We start from the raw sequence: 21334 nt of genomic DNA, 5'->3' as shown, positions 1-21334 counted from the left end.
TTCTTTTGGGTGTAGTGTTAGAGCTGAGTTAAATTCTAAAACACCCAGTTGGTGTCTGCCAGAGAATCTGGTATCAGAAGTGTTATGCTGAATGGTGTGAGAGTAGAAAAAAACACTTGGGTTTTTCCCATCCCTAATGGCCTTTTAGATTCCCCAGGCAGTAAGTACTTTGGGGAGCCAGTGCTACTGTTAAGCATTTGTGGTGTCTTTTTGTATAGGCTTGGCAGAAAAAAAGTTGAGAATTATGTTCTAAGTGATACAGCAAACAATTAAGAAGTGCCAGTCATATTGCTATTTTGAAGTATGAAGGGAGATTCATTAAAAGAGCCATTTGTAAGCTTAAAGTAAGTTTGAAAGTGCACTTGAATTAATAGTCCTAGATTAATTTAAGCCCAGTGAACACTTGGACCAATCAGATAACAGAAATATTAGAATGTTTAACCATCCTACTGTTGATCATAATCTCTCATGCTAAATTCATGTGGCAAAATCATTTGTTTAAAAACACCACTATCGGCTGGGCACAGTGGCTCACGCCTATAAGCCCAGCACTTTGGGAGGCCGAGGCGGGCAGATCATGAGATCAGGAGTTTGAGACCAGTCTGGCCAACATAGAGAAACCCCATCTCTACTAAAAACACAAAAAATTAGCAGGGCGTGGTGGCGGGCGCCTGTAATCCCAGCTACTCAGGAGGCTGAGGCAGGAGAATGGCATGAACCTGGGAGGCGGAGGTTGCAGTAAGCCAAGATTGCGCCATTGCACTCCAGCCCAGGTGACAGTGTGAGACTCCGTCTCAAAACAAACAAACAAACCAAAAAAACCACTATCTTTTCACAATGAGCTTTAATATTTCAGGCCACAGCCAGTTTGCTGTATTCAAAAACAAAGAAGCAAACAAACATTAGTGATATAATATCATTTTGGTGATGAAAAACCTGTGTATTATTCTTTCATGTTCTAAGAATCATAACAAAATCTAAAATGTTGGAAAGTTATAAAAAATTTATTTTCACTCCCCCCAAATCTAACTAAATTTTATGTTAAGTAAACACAAAATTACCACAGAAATGTATATGACCTGAAAATTAAAAAAAAAAAAACACTGTCAGTCATAGAATGTTTTATTTTAAACTTACTGTAAAACTTTCAAATACAACACATGTGGCAAAGAAACAACAGTTCACACACAACATCTGCCACAATTCTCTTTGAACTGCCATTTCTATATTATGTGATATTTTACAATTTCTTTCAATTTCTTACATTCATGGTATTCTTAAAGGCAGCAATGTCAATTTTTCTGCTTTGAAAATAGTTCAGTTAATGTTCTGAAATTGCTTAACATGACATTTTCCTTTTAGTATTCTACTGCTGCCCACACTGACATAATTCAACATATTATTAATAAACTGTTGAGAGGTATACTGTACTTAATAAATCAACTCCCAACTCTAAGTTAACCTCAATCTAAAACAAGCATTTTCTTAAACCAGTATACTCAGCTACTTTTCTCAAAAATATTTCCATTCTGAACTAAGATTTTTTGTGAGATACAATAGTTTCATCTTTTATTCCTAACAGAACTCATGCCGTACTTTTTTTCTCAAAATATATTTGATATATTCTGTGCAAAATGTTAAGTTCTGTATAGGCATGTACCTTTATTTTGAAAAAGTTTATAAAATATAATTCCTAAAAACAACCTCAACATTAGACAATAGAGGAAGAAAAAACATCAGACAAAGCCTAAGTTTTCACATGAGAAACTAAGTATGTTCTTAAAGCTCCAGTATTACATTCCTTGAAAAAACTCAGAATGCACTTTGGTCATTATTAAACATATTTGAACACAGGCAAATAAAATGAAATGCTTTCTGTTGTTTTTCATAGAAAGAAAAAACATACTACACAATGAGGCTGAATTGAGGCTGATCAAAAGGAATGGTAAGAGCAAAGTGATATGACATGGCTCTGTTCTCCACACATTCCTGATTTTAAGATTATGATTTAGGGATTAGAACTGCACCAATCAAATAAATTATTTACAATTAATCGTCTTAAAGTTCTTAAAATATGGTAAAAATATGAGGATATTCCACATGATACACTTTGCACCAAGAAAATTCTAGATTGTTTCAAATAAATTTTTAGAAACCAGATGCCCAGTTTAAAAAAAATTGCAAAAACTGTTTCATGTTTCATGTAATTTCTAAAATACTCGATTGTACAAATATAACAACTTAAAATCAAGGCCCAATGTAAGACACTATCATATTTGCCCGATTTACCTAACACACCAACATGATAAGTTCTCATTGGACACTTGGCAAATTATTTGTTGGGGAGGTTAAAAGCATCTAAAATAGCCCTTATATAATGGGGGTGGGGTGGGGAGAATGCACCAGATAAGTTTAGAGGATAGAATTTGCAAGCTGAAGCTGTCTTTTCTGAAAATTTGGATACAGTTTTACAACTAGCAATTAGAGAAATATTTTATTGGTTCTTAGCCTTATTCTTCAGTTGTTCATTTCAGTGTGGTATGAATAGCCTACACTAGAGTGTACCATGGGGAGAAAATTATTTTACTTGAGTAAACATAATGTACTTTAGTAATATCAGTAGGCACTTCACTTGTGAGATGAGTATATACCTCACTCAAAAGGATACCATATCATGCCCTAGTACACTATAACAGATCCCATATAAAGATATGCATTAAAAGTAACAATTTTAAAAAGTGCACATTTTGAGCATGCACAGTTGGAGCTGTGCAAACAGCCCAGTGTTTCAAATAAATACAAGTATTACTAGTTAATTTTTATCAAAATATCTTACAGTATGGTAACCATTTACAATTATTGCTCTATTACAAGTTTTATCATCAAAGAGCACTTGTTGACCTGTTATATAATACCGTATATATTAATACTGAAGGGTGCTTAAACTGTAACTTAATCAGTTTGGATCCTGGCATTGTTCCAAAATAATTCAAGAGAAACCCTGACTGGATCTTGATTTACCAAAGAAAATGTTTTATGTGTATAGCTGAGTTCAATGCAATATTCCAAAGTTAAAGAATTTTTCCTCAAGTAAGGCAAGTTCACGGCATTGATGGAGAAACGGTGCTGAGCAATGGCTTCTATTTTCACAATTTGTTATTTTGCCAATTATTTATGACCAATTACCAGGATCTCAAGTATCTGGATATCAGTTTCATCACCCTTTCAACAACTAAGTACATCAATGCTTAAAAATAAAAATATAAAGACTAAAATAAATGTAAAAAAAAGTGAACAAGTAAAATAAATATAAGAATTGCACAAGACAGTCTGATGTAAACACTTCAACTCCCTAGCTGAGACTCCTGAAGCAAAGAATCAGTGACAAGCTTTCAGGCAGCTTAGTCAGTACTCTTATTCTGGAAAAGAGGCTACATCTTCTTTTCTTTGAATTGTCATGATTTAATCTTCCATAGCTAGAAAAAAAAAAAATAGAAGTAGTGACAAGCCAGTTTTAATATCAAAGCTTAAATTATATCATATAACACCATTTTTAAATTCAAATTTCATTCACAAACAAGTGCAGTTTCTAATATTTTAACTCCTTTATCCTTTTAAGAAGAACTCACCTTAAACACAAACAAAAATGTGAAAATCAGATTTCTATTGCTTTCTCTTGAGAAGTGGCTATATATATATATATATATATATATATATACACATATATAGTACTTGTTTAATATGATTATCTTACACCTTCCTAACAGTTAGTTGTGCATATATTGGAAGATGTATGCATTGCTATACAGATAAATAATACAACTTTTGGCCAAAAATAGAAATAAGGCTTTTTTCTTTTTTATCACCTAAATTAAAGCTTTATTAGTAAAAATAAATACTTCTTGCTGGGCGCGGTGGCTCACACCTGCAATCCCAGCACTCTGGGAGGCCAAGGTGGGTGTATCACTTGAGGTCAGGAGTTCGAGACCAGTCTGGCTAACATGGTGAAACACTGTCTCTACTAAAAATACAAAAATTGGCCAGGCGTGGTGGTGCACACCTGTAGTCCCAGCTACTCGGGAGGCTGAGGCAGGAGAAATCCTTGAACCCGGGAGGCGGAGGTTGCAGTGAGCCAAGGTCGCGCAACTGCACACCAGCCTGGGCAACAGAGCAGACTCCATCTCAAAATAAAAAATAAAAAAACCCAAATACTTCTACTTATCCTACACAAGACTTCTATTTATAATAAATACTGTTCCAAGTTAGAAATTCCTGCAGTATTATAAAACATAAATATATATAATTCTTTGAAATTAAATGTGAAATGTTCAATAATTGCAATCTTACCAAAATGACTGCATTACTGTGCATGTGAGGGTAAAATGGGCGCGACAAAAATGCAACAGGAAACTAAGAAATAAAAAGTACTTGCAACCTCTTACCTTTAAATTAAATCCAAGCAAGTCACTGATAACACCGGAAACAGCTGACAGGATAACAACCTGGGTGATGTTATAAAGCAGCGGATTCATTGTAAGCCCATATAATCTAAAAGGACTGTCCAACTCCTAGCAGAAGAGAAAAAAAAGTCAGTCCCAGATTCAAAAAGAATTACTAAGCTAATTCAGAACAATATACAATGAGAATTAAAAAACACTTTCAAAAAAGTTACCAATTATGGATGCTTTTAAAAAGGATAAACTTGGTTAAACTTGAAACAAGTAAATTTCAGTAATAGTTTTAATGGTTTTAAAGGAAAAAGGAACTTCCTTTAAAAGAACTCTGTGACTAAATATGTAACTCCAATTTCTGTCCCTTAAGCTATTATAAAGAGGCTAGAGAACATTTTTTAATATAAGAACTAGACTAGAAACCGGAAGAGAACAATACCTTTTGGTAGAACAATTAGAAATTGGTCAAATTTTCTGACAAGATTATAACATGTAAAAACTCCTCTTTGAGTCAACTCATTTTCAAATACATGTATTAATTAATTGGTTAATTCAAACATTTAAAGTTCTATCATATGCCAAGCCCTATGCTAGGCTCTGGGAAGTTAAGATTCAGTCCCTGAACTGAAGGTCCTTACAGTTTAGTAGACATGCAACAAATAATTAAAATATGAAAGTCCCATTTCAAAGGTACATATAAAAAGCAAATAATGGGGCCATAGAGGAAGGTGCTCCTGAAACTTTGTGGATGGTGGGGAGTAAATATTCTAAAAGACACATGAGAACATGACACATCTGAATTGCTACAGGTTGCTCAGCATTGTTAGGGCCCAAGTACAAGGAAGAAAGATCATTGGGCCAGCAATGTAGAAGAAAGACTAGGGAGCAATGAGATCAGAAGCAAGAATATCTGTAAGGAGTTCAGTGTATCAAAAGCATAAGTGAGAGACAAGGATCTCACATAGGGCAGTACTAATAGAGAAGAGGATGAACTGGAAGATATTTAAAAGACTGAATCAGCGGACTTGAGAATTTCTTGGCTGTAAAGAGAGAGAGAAAGAAGGTACGATCTATGTTAAGTCCCAGATTTCTGACTAGGAGACTATGTATGATCAAAAAGAATCATACTATTATGCTTTGTTATTCTAGTCATTTTTATACTTTGCTCTGAGATTGTGGCTGCTCATTGAGTCTCACCTTTGTAGCCCCTTCCTACACAGTGCCTACACTCTGAAGATAGCCAATATACATGTGTCAAGCAAACACAAAACTATTAATTCAAGATATTTTTTTCCCATTGAGCATTTTGGTCAAAAATGGAGTTTGCCTCTATTATCTTGCTTGTTATTTAAATGTCATCATCTTCCTCAGGATAATTAAAGGGATTTGAAAAAGAAAGCAATCTGTAATTGCTTTTTATTATCCCCCCACCCACTTCTTCTGAACCCTTCAATACTATGTGGTGCATAGTCTATACCCAATTCACACTGTTTAGTTGACTGAAGAATTAACTGTAACACTGAAACACAACTAATTTCATACCATTCTCTGAAAACATAAATAACTCTAACAATTATATTCAATTGGTTATAGAAGTTGAAATTTTAAAAAATATTTTCCTTTTAAGAACTAAAAACATACTGAATATTGTAAGCAGTGATAAAAAATGTTTTATTAAATTACCCCCAAAGAGTTACTATGAGATAAAATACATCAAAATTGTATTCCCTTTTGTTATCAAAAATTAAATGTTTATTTATGACATATATTTATTATGATAATTATGTATTATTACTTTTTAAGCTAACTCAGGCCAACCAGAAGACTTCTCTGAGAAATACAAAATAAAAAACTTCCCAAGTAAACAACAAATTTTCTTTTTTGATATCTATTTTAAGGTGTAGGAGGCATACATTTCCAAAGATGCCAACCTCTACAATACTCCAGACATATTATTATTAATATACAATTTCCAAAGAAATTATTTGGATTAGTTCAAGCACTTTTGCAATGAGAAGTAAAATATAAATTGTATGTATGTGCACAAGTATAATTTGGAAACAACTTGGATAATCATGAAAACCACATACAAAGTAATATCTATAAACAAAAAAATAAAATTATGTCAGAACAGCATATTTGACATTATAACCATTTTCAATTCTATTCTTACCTTTAGCAGTTTAGTAGCCAGTTTTAAAACATTATTCACTAGTGTCAGTTCCTCCTTTTTGTTAGGTTTTTTCTCCATTTTCAAGTAGAGGTTTATCTTTTATAAAAAGAATAGAAATGCTTCAAATTATAATAAATACACATTTTTAAAGGACTTGAAAGATATTCACTCAAGTATCTGGTTATTGAGATTATAGGTGATTTTAATAGTCTTTATACTATATATTCCAAATTTCCTATACTTATTTTATAATAGGAAAATAATAACTGTTTCTCAAACACTTTTGAAATGTAATCAAAAGCCAAAATAAAAAAGACTGGATGGCATTATTTAAAAGGTGAGACACTTTATTATCGGAGCCAAATCAACCTAAAAAATAAATAATAATTAGAATAAACTAAATCAATAGTTTATTATTTTTCTTTCTTTCTTTTTTACTAGAGATGGGGTCTTGCTATGTTGCCCAGGCTGGTATTGAAATCCTGGATTCAAGTGATCCTCTCATCTCAGCCTCCCAAAGTATTGGGATTATAGGCAGTCACAATGCCTTGTTGTTTTATGATTTATTTGAAAGTCACTCAAAAATATTTGTGTATTTTTATTATCCACTCTATAATAGATAATTTTGGGGTATCCACAGTTCCTTTCTTTGAAAAATGCTCTAACCCCAAGCCAGTGGAAGAAGCAAGCCTAGGCAACTGTGCTTATCCCCATTTGATCTCACCTTTACCCCCAATCTGGCAGCCATCGCTGATTAGGCTGGAATGTACACCCAAACCAAAGCTAGTCAATATACTGACTGGTGAGACTAACATGATATATCTATCAGATATTGTAGGAACATGAACTGAAAAGTTAGTAAAAGTCTAAGCCAGAACTCATGCTAAGCCAAACCAAAACCATGTGTAAACCAAAATCATAGGGTAACAAGTCTACAGAAAGGCCACTGAAAGAAAGGTGATTAGAAGGGCGGAAATGAGAAACCATTAGCCTCAGAGCGAGTTGGAGGAAGTGGTTGATTTTGTCCAATTCTATAAGGCTCAAGTATACTTTTTTTTGAGTTGGAGTCTCACTCTGTTGCCTAGGCTGGAGTGCAGTGGCACAATCTCAGCTCACTGCAACCTCCGGGGTTCAAACGATTCTCCTGCCTCAGCCTAACAAGTAGCTGGGATTACAGGCACGCACCACCATACCTGGCTAATTTTTGTATTTTTTGTAGGGATGGGGTTTCACCTTGTTGGCCAGGCTGGTCTTGAACTCCTGACCTCAAGTAATCCACCTGCCTTACCCTCCCAAAGTGCTGAGATTACAGGTATGGGCCACCGTGCCTGACGGGCTCAAGTATACTTTCTTAGGGATCTTTATCTTTGTGGGTTACTCTCCTGTTTGAGCTCATTTGACAGGTTTATTGATTGTTTAAAATCAAACTATCCCTAACTAAAATATTCATGAGAATAAGTTTCTTTACAAAATTCCTATAAAGTGGCGGGAGGAAAATATTTAACAAATTCATACAAAATAAAATTAACCAATTATACTTTATTCTTTCTACTGAGTAAAAATGTATACTTACTCAAATGCGGCTCTGCTACACTGCAAAGCAAACATGTCCCATTCATAGTTTAAAATACATTAATTTAACAAATGGTACTTCCTTCTTGTCAAATAAAAATGGGACATTAAAAAAGTAGATTGGATTTGAAATATGAGTCAAGGCAGGAACACTGAAGAAAGGCTTGTGTCCTATTAAATTTTACATTTTGCTTTATAGCACAAATGACCTTAATCAAATAGAACACATTCTTGAAAAACATAAAGGAAATGAAAACATTTTAACTTATAGACATTAATTTGTAGCATAATAAGTAGGCACACTCACCTGTTCAGTAAGTAATATTGAGGTATTGCTATATTTTTTACTTGTTTCTGATCCAAGGGTAACAAATCTTAGGAGAAAAAGTGTTAACGAGATGCACCAGATTACCAATTCCCAATTGTAGTGACAATCAAGGAAGATCTCGTGTACATGAAGTAGCTAAAAGTATGAAAAAGGTAACATAAAGCAGCAATGTGATTCAAACAATTTCTTTTCAAAAGAAATAAACATTTTACTTCATAGATTGTTCATAAATTTAGTATTATATTTTAGAAACATTCTACATTAATTATGAAATATTTTAAGCATATCAAAAGTATAGAGTATAAGGTAATTAATATCCATGGGGCCTCTACCCAGTTTTGTCAAATCTTAATATTTTGCAACATCTCTTTCAGATTAAAAAATAATAATATTACAGATTCAGTTGAAATCACTTTAAACTTTGCCATCTCATTTTTCTTCCCCTTCCCACCCCAGAAGTAATGAATTTTATGTTTATCTTTTCCATAATGGTTTTTATAGTTTAGCTACATATACATCCTTGAACTATATAATTTTTTGTATATTTTAAAATTTATTTTCTAAGCACTTGGGAGTTGGAAAAAAAAAGGAAAAAGTTTATATAAATGTTACATTATCTACATCATTCTTTAATTTCTTTTTATTCCACTGAATGTTGTTTTCAAGGTTGATTCATGATGATAGATTTAGCTCTAAATTTATTCATTCTAACTCCTATGTTAAAGTAAAAAAAATCAGCCACAATTTATTGGCCAGTAAAACAATCAACCACAACTTATTGGTCAACCCTATCATTAATATTTTGTTGCCAATTTCCATTATTACAAGCAATGCTGCAATACACATTCTTGTATGTGTTTCCTTGTACGCACATGCAAAACTTTCTCCAGAAGTTAATATTTGGGAGCCAAATCACTGGGTTCTTGGATATTACATCTTCAACTATATTAGATATTGTAAGTTTGTCTCTGAAATAGTTGCACCAATTTATACTCTCAGCAGTGTATCAGAGTTCCCTTTGCCATCATTTTCATTCATACTTGTTATTATCTAACTTCCTAATACCTGCTAATCTAATGGGCGTGAAGTGTTCTCTCATTGCCTTAATTTTACTTTTCCTGATATTTAGGGAGGATCAGTATGTTTCACATGCTTATTGGTAATTGAATTTCCTCCTGTGAGTTATCTTTTTATATTCTACATCCACTTTTTTTCTAGTATGTTGTTCGTTTTTCCTATTGATTTGTAGAACTTAGTTCTATAATGTGACTAACAATCCTATTTAAGTCATTTTGCCACTATCTTTCCCAGACTCTGGTTTGTTGTTTATGGTGTCTTTGCAGGACACAAAATTTTAATTTTCATTTGTGATCATATTAAAAATTTTTTCATATTTAGATCTTTAATCCACCTAGAATTTATTTTTATGTATAGCATGAAGTCATTTGGTTTTGCTCCATTTTTACCTCATATTTCCATTATGTAAAGCCTTCCCACATTGATATATAATGCCATCTGATCATATATTAGGTTTCTACATATATATGGCTATGTACAACTCTATTTCATCCCATTGGTCATTCTATACCTGGGCAAAAATCATAAAGTCTTTCTGTAATTTTAAAATAAGTCTCTCATCTGAAGGTTCCAAGAGAAAGTTAAAAAAGAAAAACAAAAAGAAAAATTAGGCCAGGCATGGTGGCTCACGCCTGTAATCCCAGCAATTTGGGAGGCCAAGGCAGGTGCACTACCTGAGGTCAGGAGTTCAAGACCAGCCTGGCCAACATGGTGAAACCCCCGTCTCTACTAAAAATACAAAAATTAGCCGGGCGTGGTGGCACACTCCTGTAATCCCAGCTACTCAGGAGGTTGAGGCAGGAGAATTGCTTGAGCTGGGGAGGCAGAGGCTACAGTGAGATGAGATCGTGCCACTGCACTCCAGCCTGGCCGACAGAGCAAAGACTCTGTCTCAAAAAAAAAAAAAAAGAAAGAAAGAAAGAAAGAAAGAAAAAAGAAAAAAGAAAATAAATCTTCATATTTCTGGTACAGCAACTTGTTCTTCAAAATTATCTGGACTACTCTTGTCTTTCTGTGCTTCCAGATGAGTTTTAGGGAGTTTGATGAGTTACTTATTTCTTTAAATAAACAAAGCATTCTGTTTAATTACAAGGGATTCCAACAATTCCCCCAGGAGAATCAATATGAAATTGAAATTGAGCCTTCCCACCTATTAACATTGTGACTAACATTGTATACCTTCTTTTTAAAATTTTTTTGAGACTGAGTCTCACTCTGTTGCCCAGGCTGGAGTGCAGTGGCGTTATCTTGGCTCACTGCAACCTCTGCCTCCCGAGTTCAAGTGGTTCTCCTGCCTCAGCCTCCCGAGTAGCTGGGATTACAGGCATGAACCACCGCGACGGGCTAATTTTTGTATTTTTCAGTAGAGATAGGGTTTTGCCATGGTGGCCAGGCTGGTCTTGAACTCCTGACCTCAGGTGATCCGCCCACGTAGGCCTCCCAAAGTGCTGGGATTATAGGCGTGAGCCACCACGCTCAGCCTCATTGTGTACCTTCTTTTATAATTTTCAATAAAGTTTTATCCTGTTTCTCCATAAGGTCCTACATATCTTTTGTTAGAATTATTCTTGGGAATCTTTTGTTGTTGTTGTTGTTGTTGTTGCTATTGAAAATAACATATGCGTTTTTTGTTGTTGTTGTTGTTTTTAAAGACAGGGTCTCACTCTGTTACTCCAGGCTGGAGTGCAGTGGCACAATCATGGCTCACTGCAGCCTTGACCTCCCAAGGCTCGGGTGATCTTCTCACCTCAGCTTCCCAAGCAGCTGGGATCACAGGCATGTGTCACCATGTCTGGCTTTTTTTTTTTTTTTTTAGAGACCAGGTCTCACCATGTTGCCCAGGCTGGTCTTGAACTCCTGGGCTCAAGGGATCCATCCACTTTGGCCTTCCAAAGTGCTAAGATTATAACCATGAGTCACTGTGCCTGGCCAGTATTTACAGTTTTCAATTATCTATTTCTGTATATAACAGATATCAACAAATTATGGTCCACTGGCCAAATCTAGATTTAGGCCTCTGTCTGTCTCGCCCCATAGCTAAAGGAAATTTTTATATTATTTCAAAGGAAGAAGAAAAAGAATATATTTCAGAGATTGTAAGTGTCAGGCAAAAGTCTAAAATATTTATCTGGCCCTTTACAGAGGAAGTTTGCTGATCTCTGGTTTATAGAAACAAAATTAATTTTTAAAATGTTGTTGTATCTATTTTTGTTAATCTTCATATAACAAATCTATTTTAAATAATGTGTCTGTAAAGTCGCTTGGATATTCTATATAAACAATCATATAGTTTACGATTGTTTTTCCCCAAACTTTAGACCACTTTTTTTTCCATCTTTGCTGATTAATACCCTCCATCAAATGCTGACTAGAAGTGGTAAAGCAGGTAACTGTCTTATTCCCAATTTTAAAGTAAATAACTCTTAAAGTGATATCATTATGTATAATGCTTGCTCCAAATTTTAAAAGATATACTTTATCAGATTAAGGACAATACTTCCTAGTCCTTGTATCATGAATGCCCACTGAAAATTTACAAATTGTTTTCTGCATCTATTGATATGATTGCATGTTTTCTGCCTTTAATCAGCTTAAATTGCATTAATGGATTTTCTAAAGTTGAAATCTGCATTCCAGGCACAAACTATCTTAGTCATGGCCTATTTACTGTAATTCACTTTCTGGCTTCATCTTCTTAGTATTTTGTTGAGGAATTTTCTATCTAATAAATGAAACCAGCTCAGTTTCCCATTTTCATACTAGCTCTATGGTACTGGCATCAAGGTTATATTAGCCTCACAAAATGAGTTGAAGAATATCCCCTTTTACTATTGACTAGATCTTTTGTGTAAGTTTAGGATTATCTATTTAAATATTTGACAAAATTCATCTGTAAAACCATACGGGTATGGAGGATTTTTGTTGGTGGCATATTTTAAACTACTAAAATTTTAAACTACTTACAGTTACAGATCTCTTCAGGTTTTCAATTACTTTTTGAGTCCGTTTTAATAGATTATGCATTTCTATAAAATTGGCCACTTATGCCTTCAACTTTAATGACATAAAGCACTTCATACTAGTATCTTAAAAAAAATTCTCAATTGTGCCAGTATTAAACTGTTTACAGTTTAATAGTGTGCTCTTTCTTTTAAAGAATGTATTATTTGTATGGTTTTAAATCTCCAAATATATAAGATTTTTTTGTTGCTATCATTCTTTTCTACTTTGACTATACGACAGCTAGATATTGTGGTCTGTATAGTATCAGACATTTGGTATTAGTTTTTACTTTATTGCCTAATACATGGGAAAGTTTTATAAACTTCCTTGTATCTGAAAAAAAAAGTCATCAATTCAGAAAAATTCTTAGCCATTCTCTCTCCAAATGTTGTTTTTCGGCATTCTTTCTTCCTGGAATTCTTTTTCTTTTTGGAGACAGTCTCTTTCTGTTGCCCAGGCTGAAGTACAGTGGCGTGACCTTGGCTCACTGCAACTTCTGCCTCCCAGGTTCAAGCGATTCTCCTGTCTCATCCTCCCGAGCAGCTGCGATTACAGGCGCGAGCCACCATGCCCAGTTAATTTTGTATTTTCAGTAGAGAGAGGTTTCACCATATTGGCCAGGCTGGTCGCGAACTCCTGACCTCAAGTGCTCTGCCTGCCTCGGCCTCCCAAAATGCTGGGATTACAGGCGTGGGCCACCACACCCAGCCTCCTCCTGTAATTCTTATTAGACCTATGTTGGATCTCCCACGATGTCTAAATATCTATTTTGCATTTTCTGTCTCTTTATCTCTGTCCTGTATTTTAGTCATTTCTTTCACCTCCCAGTTCACTATGTCTTTAGCTGTCTTTAATTTGCTATTTATTCTGTTCATTGTGTTTTAAAAGTCAGTGACTTTGTTCCAGCAGTGAAAAGCAAAAAACAAAAGTCAAAAGTCAATAACTGTATTTTTCATTTGTCTGAAGTTCTTTTTCAAACTTATCTGTTCTTTTTTCACAGTGTTATCTATGTCTTTCATCACTGTAAACAAACTTAGTTTCCACCTGATCAAACTGAAATAGCTGGAGATCTAGTCCTGCTATGGGTTTATCTGTTGACTCCTTCATGTTAGACTGTTTCTTCCTATGTTTTGATACCGGAAGGAGCTTTATCTGTGGTTCCTGTGAGGTCTAGGCTGAAGTCGCATGCCTCCAAACAGCCTTGGTTTTGCTTCTGTCAGGTACCCAGGGGCCTAGGACCACTTTTTATATTAACTTTTTGACATGAGGGTTACAGGACAAGATATATAATGTCAATCTGAACCCTAAACCTGTAGTAAGGGAAGAGTTATAATTATATATTCTTAGAAGAGACTTTTCCCCCGTCCTTGTCATCCAGAGTCAGATAAGCTTCCTTCTTGTCTTCCAGTGCTGGTGAGCAGACTGTTTTTCTTATCCAACTTTTCACTGAGGCTGTAGATCTTTGAGGGTTTGACTTCATGGTGTGAGTAGGGAGGTACACAGGTCAAGGCCTCATCTCCTGTCCTACGTGGGCATAAAATTTCAAGTCTCTGGGATACAATACTAATACTGGCAATGTACTTCACTCTCTTATTCTCATGCTGCCATAGCATTAATGCTTATTCTTAAATGCTCTGGTTTTCAGTTTTGTCTTCATTTTTGGCCCTTTATTATCTTATGAACTCAGATATGTACACAGTATGTACATTCAAAAGCTGAGGGTTCCCCCGAGCATTGTTTGATTTTTTTGTTTGTTTGTTTGTTTTTGGAGAGAGTCTTGCTGTATCCCCCAGGCTGGAGTGCAGTGGTGCAATCTCCGCCTTCTGGGTTCAAGCAATTCTCATGCCTCAGCGTCCTGAATAGCTGGGATTACAGGCGCCTACCACCATGCCCGGCTAATTTTTGTATTTTTAATAGAGACGAGGTTTCACCATGTTGGTCGGGCTGGTCTCGAACTCCTGACCTCAGGTGATCCGCACTCCTTGGCCTCCCAAAGGGCTGGGATTACAGGTGTGAGCCACTGTGCCTGGCCTGTTTGATGTTTTAAAGTAGAAGAATTTTCAGATAATCTAGTACATCATACTACTTGGAATGGAAGTTTGCATATATTTTATTATTTTTGTTTTTAAAATTTTAATACGTTTAAACTTATTTTTTAATATTACATGGCCCATGACACAACCCTCAGGAGACCCTGAGAACATGTTCCCCTGCATTATAGCAGTGCATATCCTGAGATACTTTTGTACTCCCTAACTAATCTGGGTCACTAAAAATTCTTTTTCAGAGTATGCAGCAGTTAAGTCACAGTAACAATTCAGGTATAAAAAATGAAAGAATAGGTCGGGCGCTGTGGCTCACGCCTGTAATCCCAGCACTTTGGGAGGCCGAGGCGGGCAGATCACGAGGTCAGGAGATTGAGACCATCCTGGCTAACACGGTGAAACCCCGTCTCTACTAAAAAAAATACAAAAAATAAATTAGCCGGGTGTGGTGGTGGGCACCCGTAGTCCCAGCTACTCAGGAGGCTGAGGCAGGAGAATGGCGTGAACCCGGGAGGCGGAGGTTGCAGTGAGCCGAGATCGCGCCACTGCACTCCGCCTGCGCAACAGAGCGAGACTCCGTCTCAAAAAAAAAAAAAGAAAGAAAGAAAAGAATAGTAAACATGAATAAATCGGATATTCATGGGACAATTTCATAACTCATACGTTTCTTTTGGGAAGTAAAGATAATGAGAAGGATTCTAGGCAAAAATTAATTAATCTGTGTTCATTCAACAGACATTTGAGCATACATGCTCACTGTTCATGGCACAGAGATAAGATGCACTTATTTATTCTACCAAAAAAACTGCAAAAAGGTAACTTCAAAACTTACTTTCTAACTAGGCTTACTTATATTATTATTTGATTATTTATTAATCTGAAAGTTAATATTTATATATCTGGTTAATTTCTACATGGAGCGAGTTAACTCACCTGGGCACAACAGATAAATACAACTGAGATAGTCAATAAGAAAGCAGATGAAACTATTACATCAACTGATCGCTGAGGACCTCGACGCTGCAGGGTGTGGGTGGAAGGGAGAAAAGGAAACATTTTAAAATATATTTACTAATTAGCAGATAATTTCCATGGTTTCAATAAAGGTGTTGACTCATCACCATCAGTTGATCACAGCCCACAATGTTGAATATACCTAATTTGTCAGGCAAATTTTAATGATAGTGTTATGATTTCCTGAGGAATTGCAACAGAGTTAAAAGGGTATCTATATTTATATAGCATAAAATTATTGGTATAACTTTCAAATACTTCATTTTGTCAAACACAAGTCATTTATTCGACAAATATTTCTTAAGCACCTGCTTAGCACTAGATACTGTGCTGGGTGCTACAAATACAACAGAGAACAACACATCGTCCCTCTACCTTCACAGGAACTAGGAGGGGAGTGAGACATCAAGTTAATAATCACAGATATATGTGATAAATTGTGATGAGTGCTAAAAGGGAAAGACATAGGATGCTTTGAGATACTTGGCAGGGAGACTTCATTTAGATTTGAGGGTTAGGAGTGTGGGCCTGGGAAGATGTCCCTAAGGAAGTGATATTTACACCAAACTAAGGGGGAGGGGCAGGGGCATGATGGCACACAGCAGTGTTCTAGGTAGAAGGAAGGGCATGTGCAAGAACATAAAGTAGGACAGATCACAGCTCATGTAAAGAACGGAAGCAGTCTAAAATGGCTGGAATGTAGTGGACTAGGAAGGAGAGTGTTTCAAAATGAAACAAAAGACAGGTGAATAAGGGAGAACTTAGATCATAAAGGGCATTATAAACCTTGTTAAGATTTTGTGCTTTATCTTAAGAGAAATGAAGAACCTCCAAAAAGTTTTAAGAATATAGGGCCAAATATACATTTTTAAATGATCACTGGTGGCAGACTGAAGAAAGGAATGAAAAGAAGAAATGTGAATGCTGGAATGCCAGGTAAGAGGTAACTGAAGTAGCACGAGGCAGAAGATGATTGATGGTTTCAATGAGGGTGGCAGAAATGGAACAAAGAGAAGCAAATGGATTCAAGATATATTTTGGGAGCAGAAAAGATAGGAATTGGTGATAAATTGGAGACTAGAGATTAAACTAGGATAATTCCTAGGTCTGGGCTTACATTCCCTCACTGAAGTATAAGCTTACGTATGAGGGTAGGGGCTTTCATCTCATCAACAATGAATGGCACATGGTTAACATAAATAAGTGTTTACTGAATAAAATAATCAATGTACAAAAGAATGTAACACCTGCTTAGGGTTGACAATGGAGGAAATTTTGGACGAATTCAAGCGATCAGATTCATCCCTCCATACAACAGATATGTCATAGGAAAAAAATATCCATGCCAATTTGCAGCAGTGACACTAAGTAAGCTAAATTTAACAAGTTAAATTAATAAACAGAACAATGAATTTTTTAAATATAAGAGTAGATAAATAGGGCATTATTATTATTAGGGCTTCTTTGATTATTATTTCAAAATATAAAGCATTAAAGATGTAGGTATGTCAGAGGATGATTGGTCTTCATGTCAACTTTACTAAGATATAGACAGTGCTGTGAATAAATATCATTGGAATTTGCATGATTACTCCATATATAATGACATTCTACTGCTACTTAATGCAATAACAAGAAGTAATCCTCAGAACAAAAGTGTTTTCCTAAAACCAATTTAGATGTTTCCCTCTTCCCTCCAGAGTTTTTATATCATACTTCCATAATTAGGAAAATTACTCAAAAGATTAAAGGAAAATAATGACATGAAAAGAATGACACTGAATTGCAAACTAATATTTTAAAATAGTAATAGGTCACTTCTGTGAGGAAACTCATTGGTTATTTTTTTTTTAATTCTTTTTTAAGTAGTGGGCTCCCTCTGCTGGCTTGTGACAACCAGGCTAGTAGAAACAAAATCCCTAATCCAGTTTTTGAATGAGTAAAAGCTGGTTACTATACATCTAGAGACAAATATATATTGATAAAGAAACTGGAACTATCAGAAAGGGCCAGCATGTTAAAGCTACTTTTATCACTCCCATTCTACCTTAAGATAGGAACGGAGAGATAGCCACATTTTTATATTCTGTACTTTCTTCAACCGGAAATGAGGAACCTCAGATTTTCGAGCCCTCCTTGCAGATGTTAAATGTCCAAAGAGTTTTGCAAAAAGTAATCGCTAAAAAAGATTAAGATGAGGATTAATTTTCAAGTAGATTACCACAGAAAAACAAAAATCAACAAAATATGAATTGTTAAGATTTTATTTGGTTAGGTACTATAAAAGCAAAATAAAAAATAATTAGGTAAAAATGATATAATGAAATAATAAAGTACTTCAGGAATACTTTTAATATTATGAAAACGATAAAATATTCTTATTCGGAAGTCTACATTATACCCACCTGTTTATAAGTTCTTTCTGCTACACAGAGCAAAAAAAAGAAAATCCACACAAGAGACACGCGAACCACAAAACTTATTATAACCATAGAAAGAACTATGACATCTTCATTAGAACCAAATGCAATCACATAAAGCTCTGAAGCAGAATGTGCTGTGAGTTGTTCCAAGTCTGTAGCTTGAGAAAGTCGGAAAACAAATGGAGTTAAACCCAGTATGAGAGAGATTGCATTTCCAAAAATCTGGTATCCTATTCCTGGTATATGGCTGTTCACCTTGAGGGAGCCAGGGGAAGACAGAGAAAAGAAAAATAAAATTATACCATAAATTTTATCTACAGTAGAATTATTTATAGCAATATGAAATCATTTGTTAAAATATACTCATTCTGAGTAATTTGAATCCCATTCAAGTTTGAGAGCCTACTACACATAAAATGTCATTAATTCTTCAGATCTTAAAAACAATTATCAGATCGCTAATTTACTAAGTAGGTGGCAAAAGGACTGACTATCATCCAGATCTTGAAAAAAATTTATGTATTTCATTATTTCAAGTTAGAAATATTCATAAATACTGCAATATTAAAGAGAATGAGATCTCATATCCACTGAAATTCAGTTCATTAAAGAAAAAACTCAGCATTACACTTATTTCATACATTTGTACATTTGTACCTTGAGGTTTTCTTTCTGTTTTCTTTTTTTTTTTTTTTTTTTTTTTTTTTGAGACAGGGTCTCACTCTATTGCCCAGGCTGGAGTACAGTGGTGCGATAATGGGCTCAAGTGATCCCTCCCAACTCAGCATTCCTAGTAGCTGGGACTACAGGTATACACCACCGCCCCCAGCTAATTTTTTGGGTTTTGTAGAGATGTAAAGACAGGGTTTCACTATGTTGCTCAGGCTGGTCTTTAACTCCTGGGCTCAAGCGATCATCCCTCCTCTAGCTCCCAAAGTGTTGAGATTACAGGCATAAGCCAACACACCCAGCCGCTTACATTTCTCTTTGAATAGTCCAATATATAAATAAGTGTCTCCTTAAACTCTAAAAGCATTTTAGAAGAGAGATGATAGAAGGAAGAAGAAATTAAACAGAAAGGGAAAAAGGTGAGGGAATTATTTTAAAAAAGGAAATTAGATAATGGGACAATATAAAAGCTTCCAGTATGCTAGACTGGCAGAACTAAAAGAGATCTTAACTATCATGTAGCCAACTTTTTATAATATATATTAGATAAATGAGACCATTGTAAGTTAAGTGATCTGCCAATTCACAGGTAATTAAGTTACAGAGCACAAACTAGATCCAAGATTCCAGAGACTTCCCCGTCAACTGCTTTTAATTGCTCACACTGAGATATGTTATAGGGAGTATTATCAATTTCTAGACCCAGTTATTATAATTCCTGTCTTACATAAAGTGTGGAGAAGAGTTCAAGCACAATAATGCACCAAAGAAATTTAGAAATTGCAAGTTAAAAACAAGTCCAGAGAAATCAACACATTTTATTTTATTTTATTTTTATTTATTTATTTTTTGAGACGGAGTCTTGCTCTGTCGCCCAGGCTGGAGTGCAGTGGCGTGATCTTGGCTCACTGCAAGCTCCGCCTCCCAGGTTCATGCCATTCTCCTGCCTCAGCCTCCCGAGTAGCTGGGACTACAGGCGCCCGCCACCACGCCCGGCTAATTTTTTGTATTTTTAGTAGAGACAGGGTTTCACCACGCCTGGCTAATTTTTTTGTATTTTTAGTAGAGACGGGGTTTCACCATGTTAGCCAGGATGGTCTCGATCTCCTGACCTCGTGATCTGCCTGCCTCGGCCTCCCAAAGTGCTGGGATTACAGGCGTGAGCCACCGCGCCCGGCCAATCAACACATTTTAAAAATCAGTAATTATCTGAAAAAAGAAATAATAGAAAATAAAATTTAAATCCACAGTATTTCAATTAGACTTCTTTGAACTACTCAAGACTTTTACCACTATCTGCATTACTTCTATATATTTAAGTAGGTAAGCAAGTATGAATGCAAATTTACTAGTTTGATTTTTTCATGTCTTAAGTCCTATTAAACAAATGAACCAGTAAGAATGATACAGAAAAATAAGACTTTTTAATTATTTTTTTATTTTTAAAGTTCTTGTAACAACAATCTCTAGTCCAAAGAAAAGTCTTTATTAACACCTGTATATATCTAACAAGTTCCTGAATTTCAAAAGAAAGAATAAGATAAAAGAGAAAAATTATAGATCGTATCATCTATTCTTGGTCAGATAAGTGAAAACACTAGAAGATGAGAGTGGTTTGGTGACAAATCACTGTTTAAATTACAGACAGAAACAAATACACACATGTAACTTTTTTTTCAGGGTGAAGAAATGAGGTCAGAAGGTTACTAATATAATATTCCAGTAATTATCTTATATATAATTACTAAGTCTTACCCTTGAACTACAAGAATAAAATTTAAAAACTCACTCTGTTCATTATCATTCCACTGATTTCAAGTACAGACATGTCTGCTTTCTTACAATCATTACCTTCCCATACTATAGCACTTATTTTTTCTAATCCTGGGTGGGAACTATGGAGCCAGGGCAAATGACTCTATAAAAAAAAAAAAAATTAGTAAATATATAGATCACATTTAATAAATAAAATGTGTGTATATAAAGTTGTATATATATCTCTATATACACACACAATTTTAATGACACTAAAAATAAAAATTGGTGAATATATTTATCATGTTTTATAAATGGAATATATAGATCTGTGCACAGCTAATATACACACAACTCTAAGACACTAAAATTCTATCTTAAAATTAGTTAGCATATACACTGAACAGGTATCATAAGAAGTTACATGGTTATGAAACTGTACAAGTTGAGAACTTTCTGTAACAAGTATTAGTCAACCTATGTTCAAAAATATACTAAAACATGTCAGCAAAAGCACTTAGTTGTCAATCAGTCTACACAGCTGCAATATACTAATGCTAAAAGACAAATGGATATCAACTTGTTCATAGTAATCATTGTCCAACTTATGATCATTCATTAAAAAAGAATATGACAGCTGAGATTTGAATCTCTTTGAAAGACCATATAGTGCTAGTCTTATCCCAAAAAAGACTCTTCCTTACATATTTAACGTTTAATATCTGATTTAGTTACTTTTCTGATATTTTAATCCAGCATTTCTCCAAAGGACCCATTTAACTTTTTTTTTTTTTTCCAGATAAAGCAAATATTACAAAACTGAA

At 34.8% G+C, this 21334-nt stretch overlaps 1 protein-coding gene across 10 annotated transcripts in view; it reads right to left on the bottom strand.

Moving 5' to 3' along the window:
- Window positions 1-1106: 1106 nt before the first annotated feature.
- PHTF2 (putative homeodomain transcription factor 2) overlaps window positions 1107-21334 on the bottom strand; it is a 160742-nt gene continuing 140514 nt past the window's right edge. For 4 of the 10 annotated variants that reach the window (XM_008969279.5, XM_034964317.3, XM_034964319.3 and 1 more), the window contains 8 exons: window positions 20545-20673; window positions 18069-18341; window positions 17711-17842; window positions 15583-15669; window positions 8504-8659; window positions 6625-6720; window positions 4443-4568; window positions 1107-3476 (listed from right to left, as the gene is read on the bottom strand). In XM_008969279.5, the coding sequence (XP_008967527.2) occupies window positions 3456-3476; window positions 4443-4568; window positions 6625-6720; window positions 8504-8659; window positions 15583-15669; window positions 17711-17842; window positions 18069-18341; window positions 20545-20673 (1020 nt within the window). In that variant the 3' untranslated portion in view covers window positions 1107-3455. Of the gene's footprint in view, window positions 3477-4442; window positions 4569-6624; window positions 6721-8503; window positions 8660-15582; window positions 15670-17710; window positions 17843-18068; window positions 18342-20160; window positions 20674-21334 lie in introns of those variants that run through there. The other 6 variants (XM_057302893.2, XM_034964321.3, XM_057302894.2 and 3 more) reach the window with 3 other exon arrangements.

The sequence above is a fragment of the Pan paniscus genome, chromosome 6 (assembly GCF_029289425.2).
Source record: "Pan paniscus chromosome 6, NHGRI_mPanPan1-v2.0_pri, whole genome shotgun sequence".
Taxonomy (NCBI): Eukaryota; Metazoa; Chordata; class Mammalia; order Primates; family Hominidae; genus Pan; species Pan paniscus.
The sequence above is the reverse complement of the archived record's forward strand: the minus strand, read 5'-3'. Positions and strand labels throughout refer to the sequence as shown.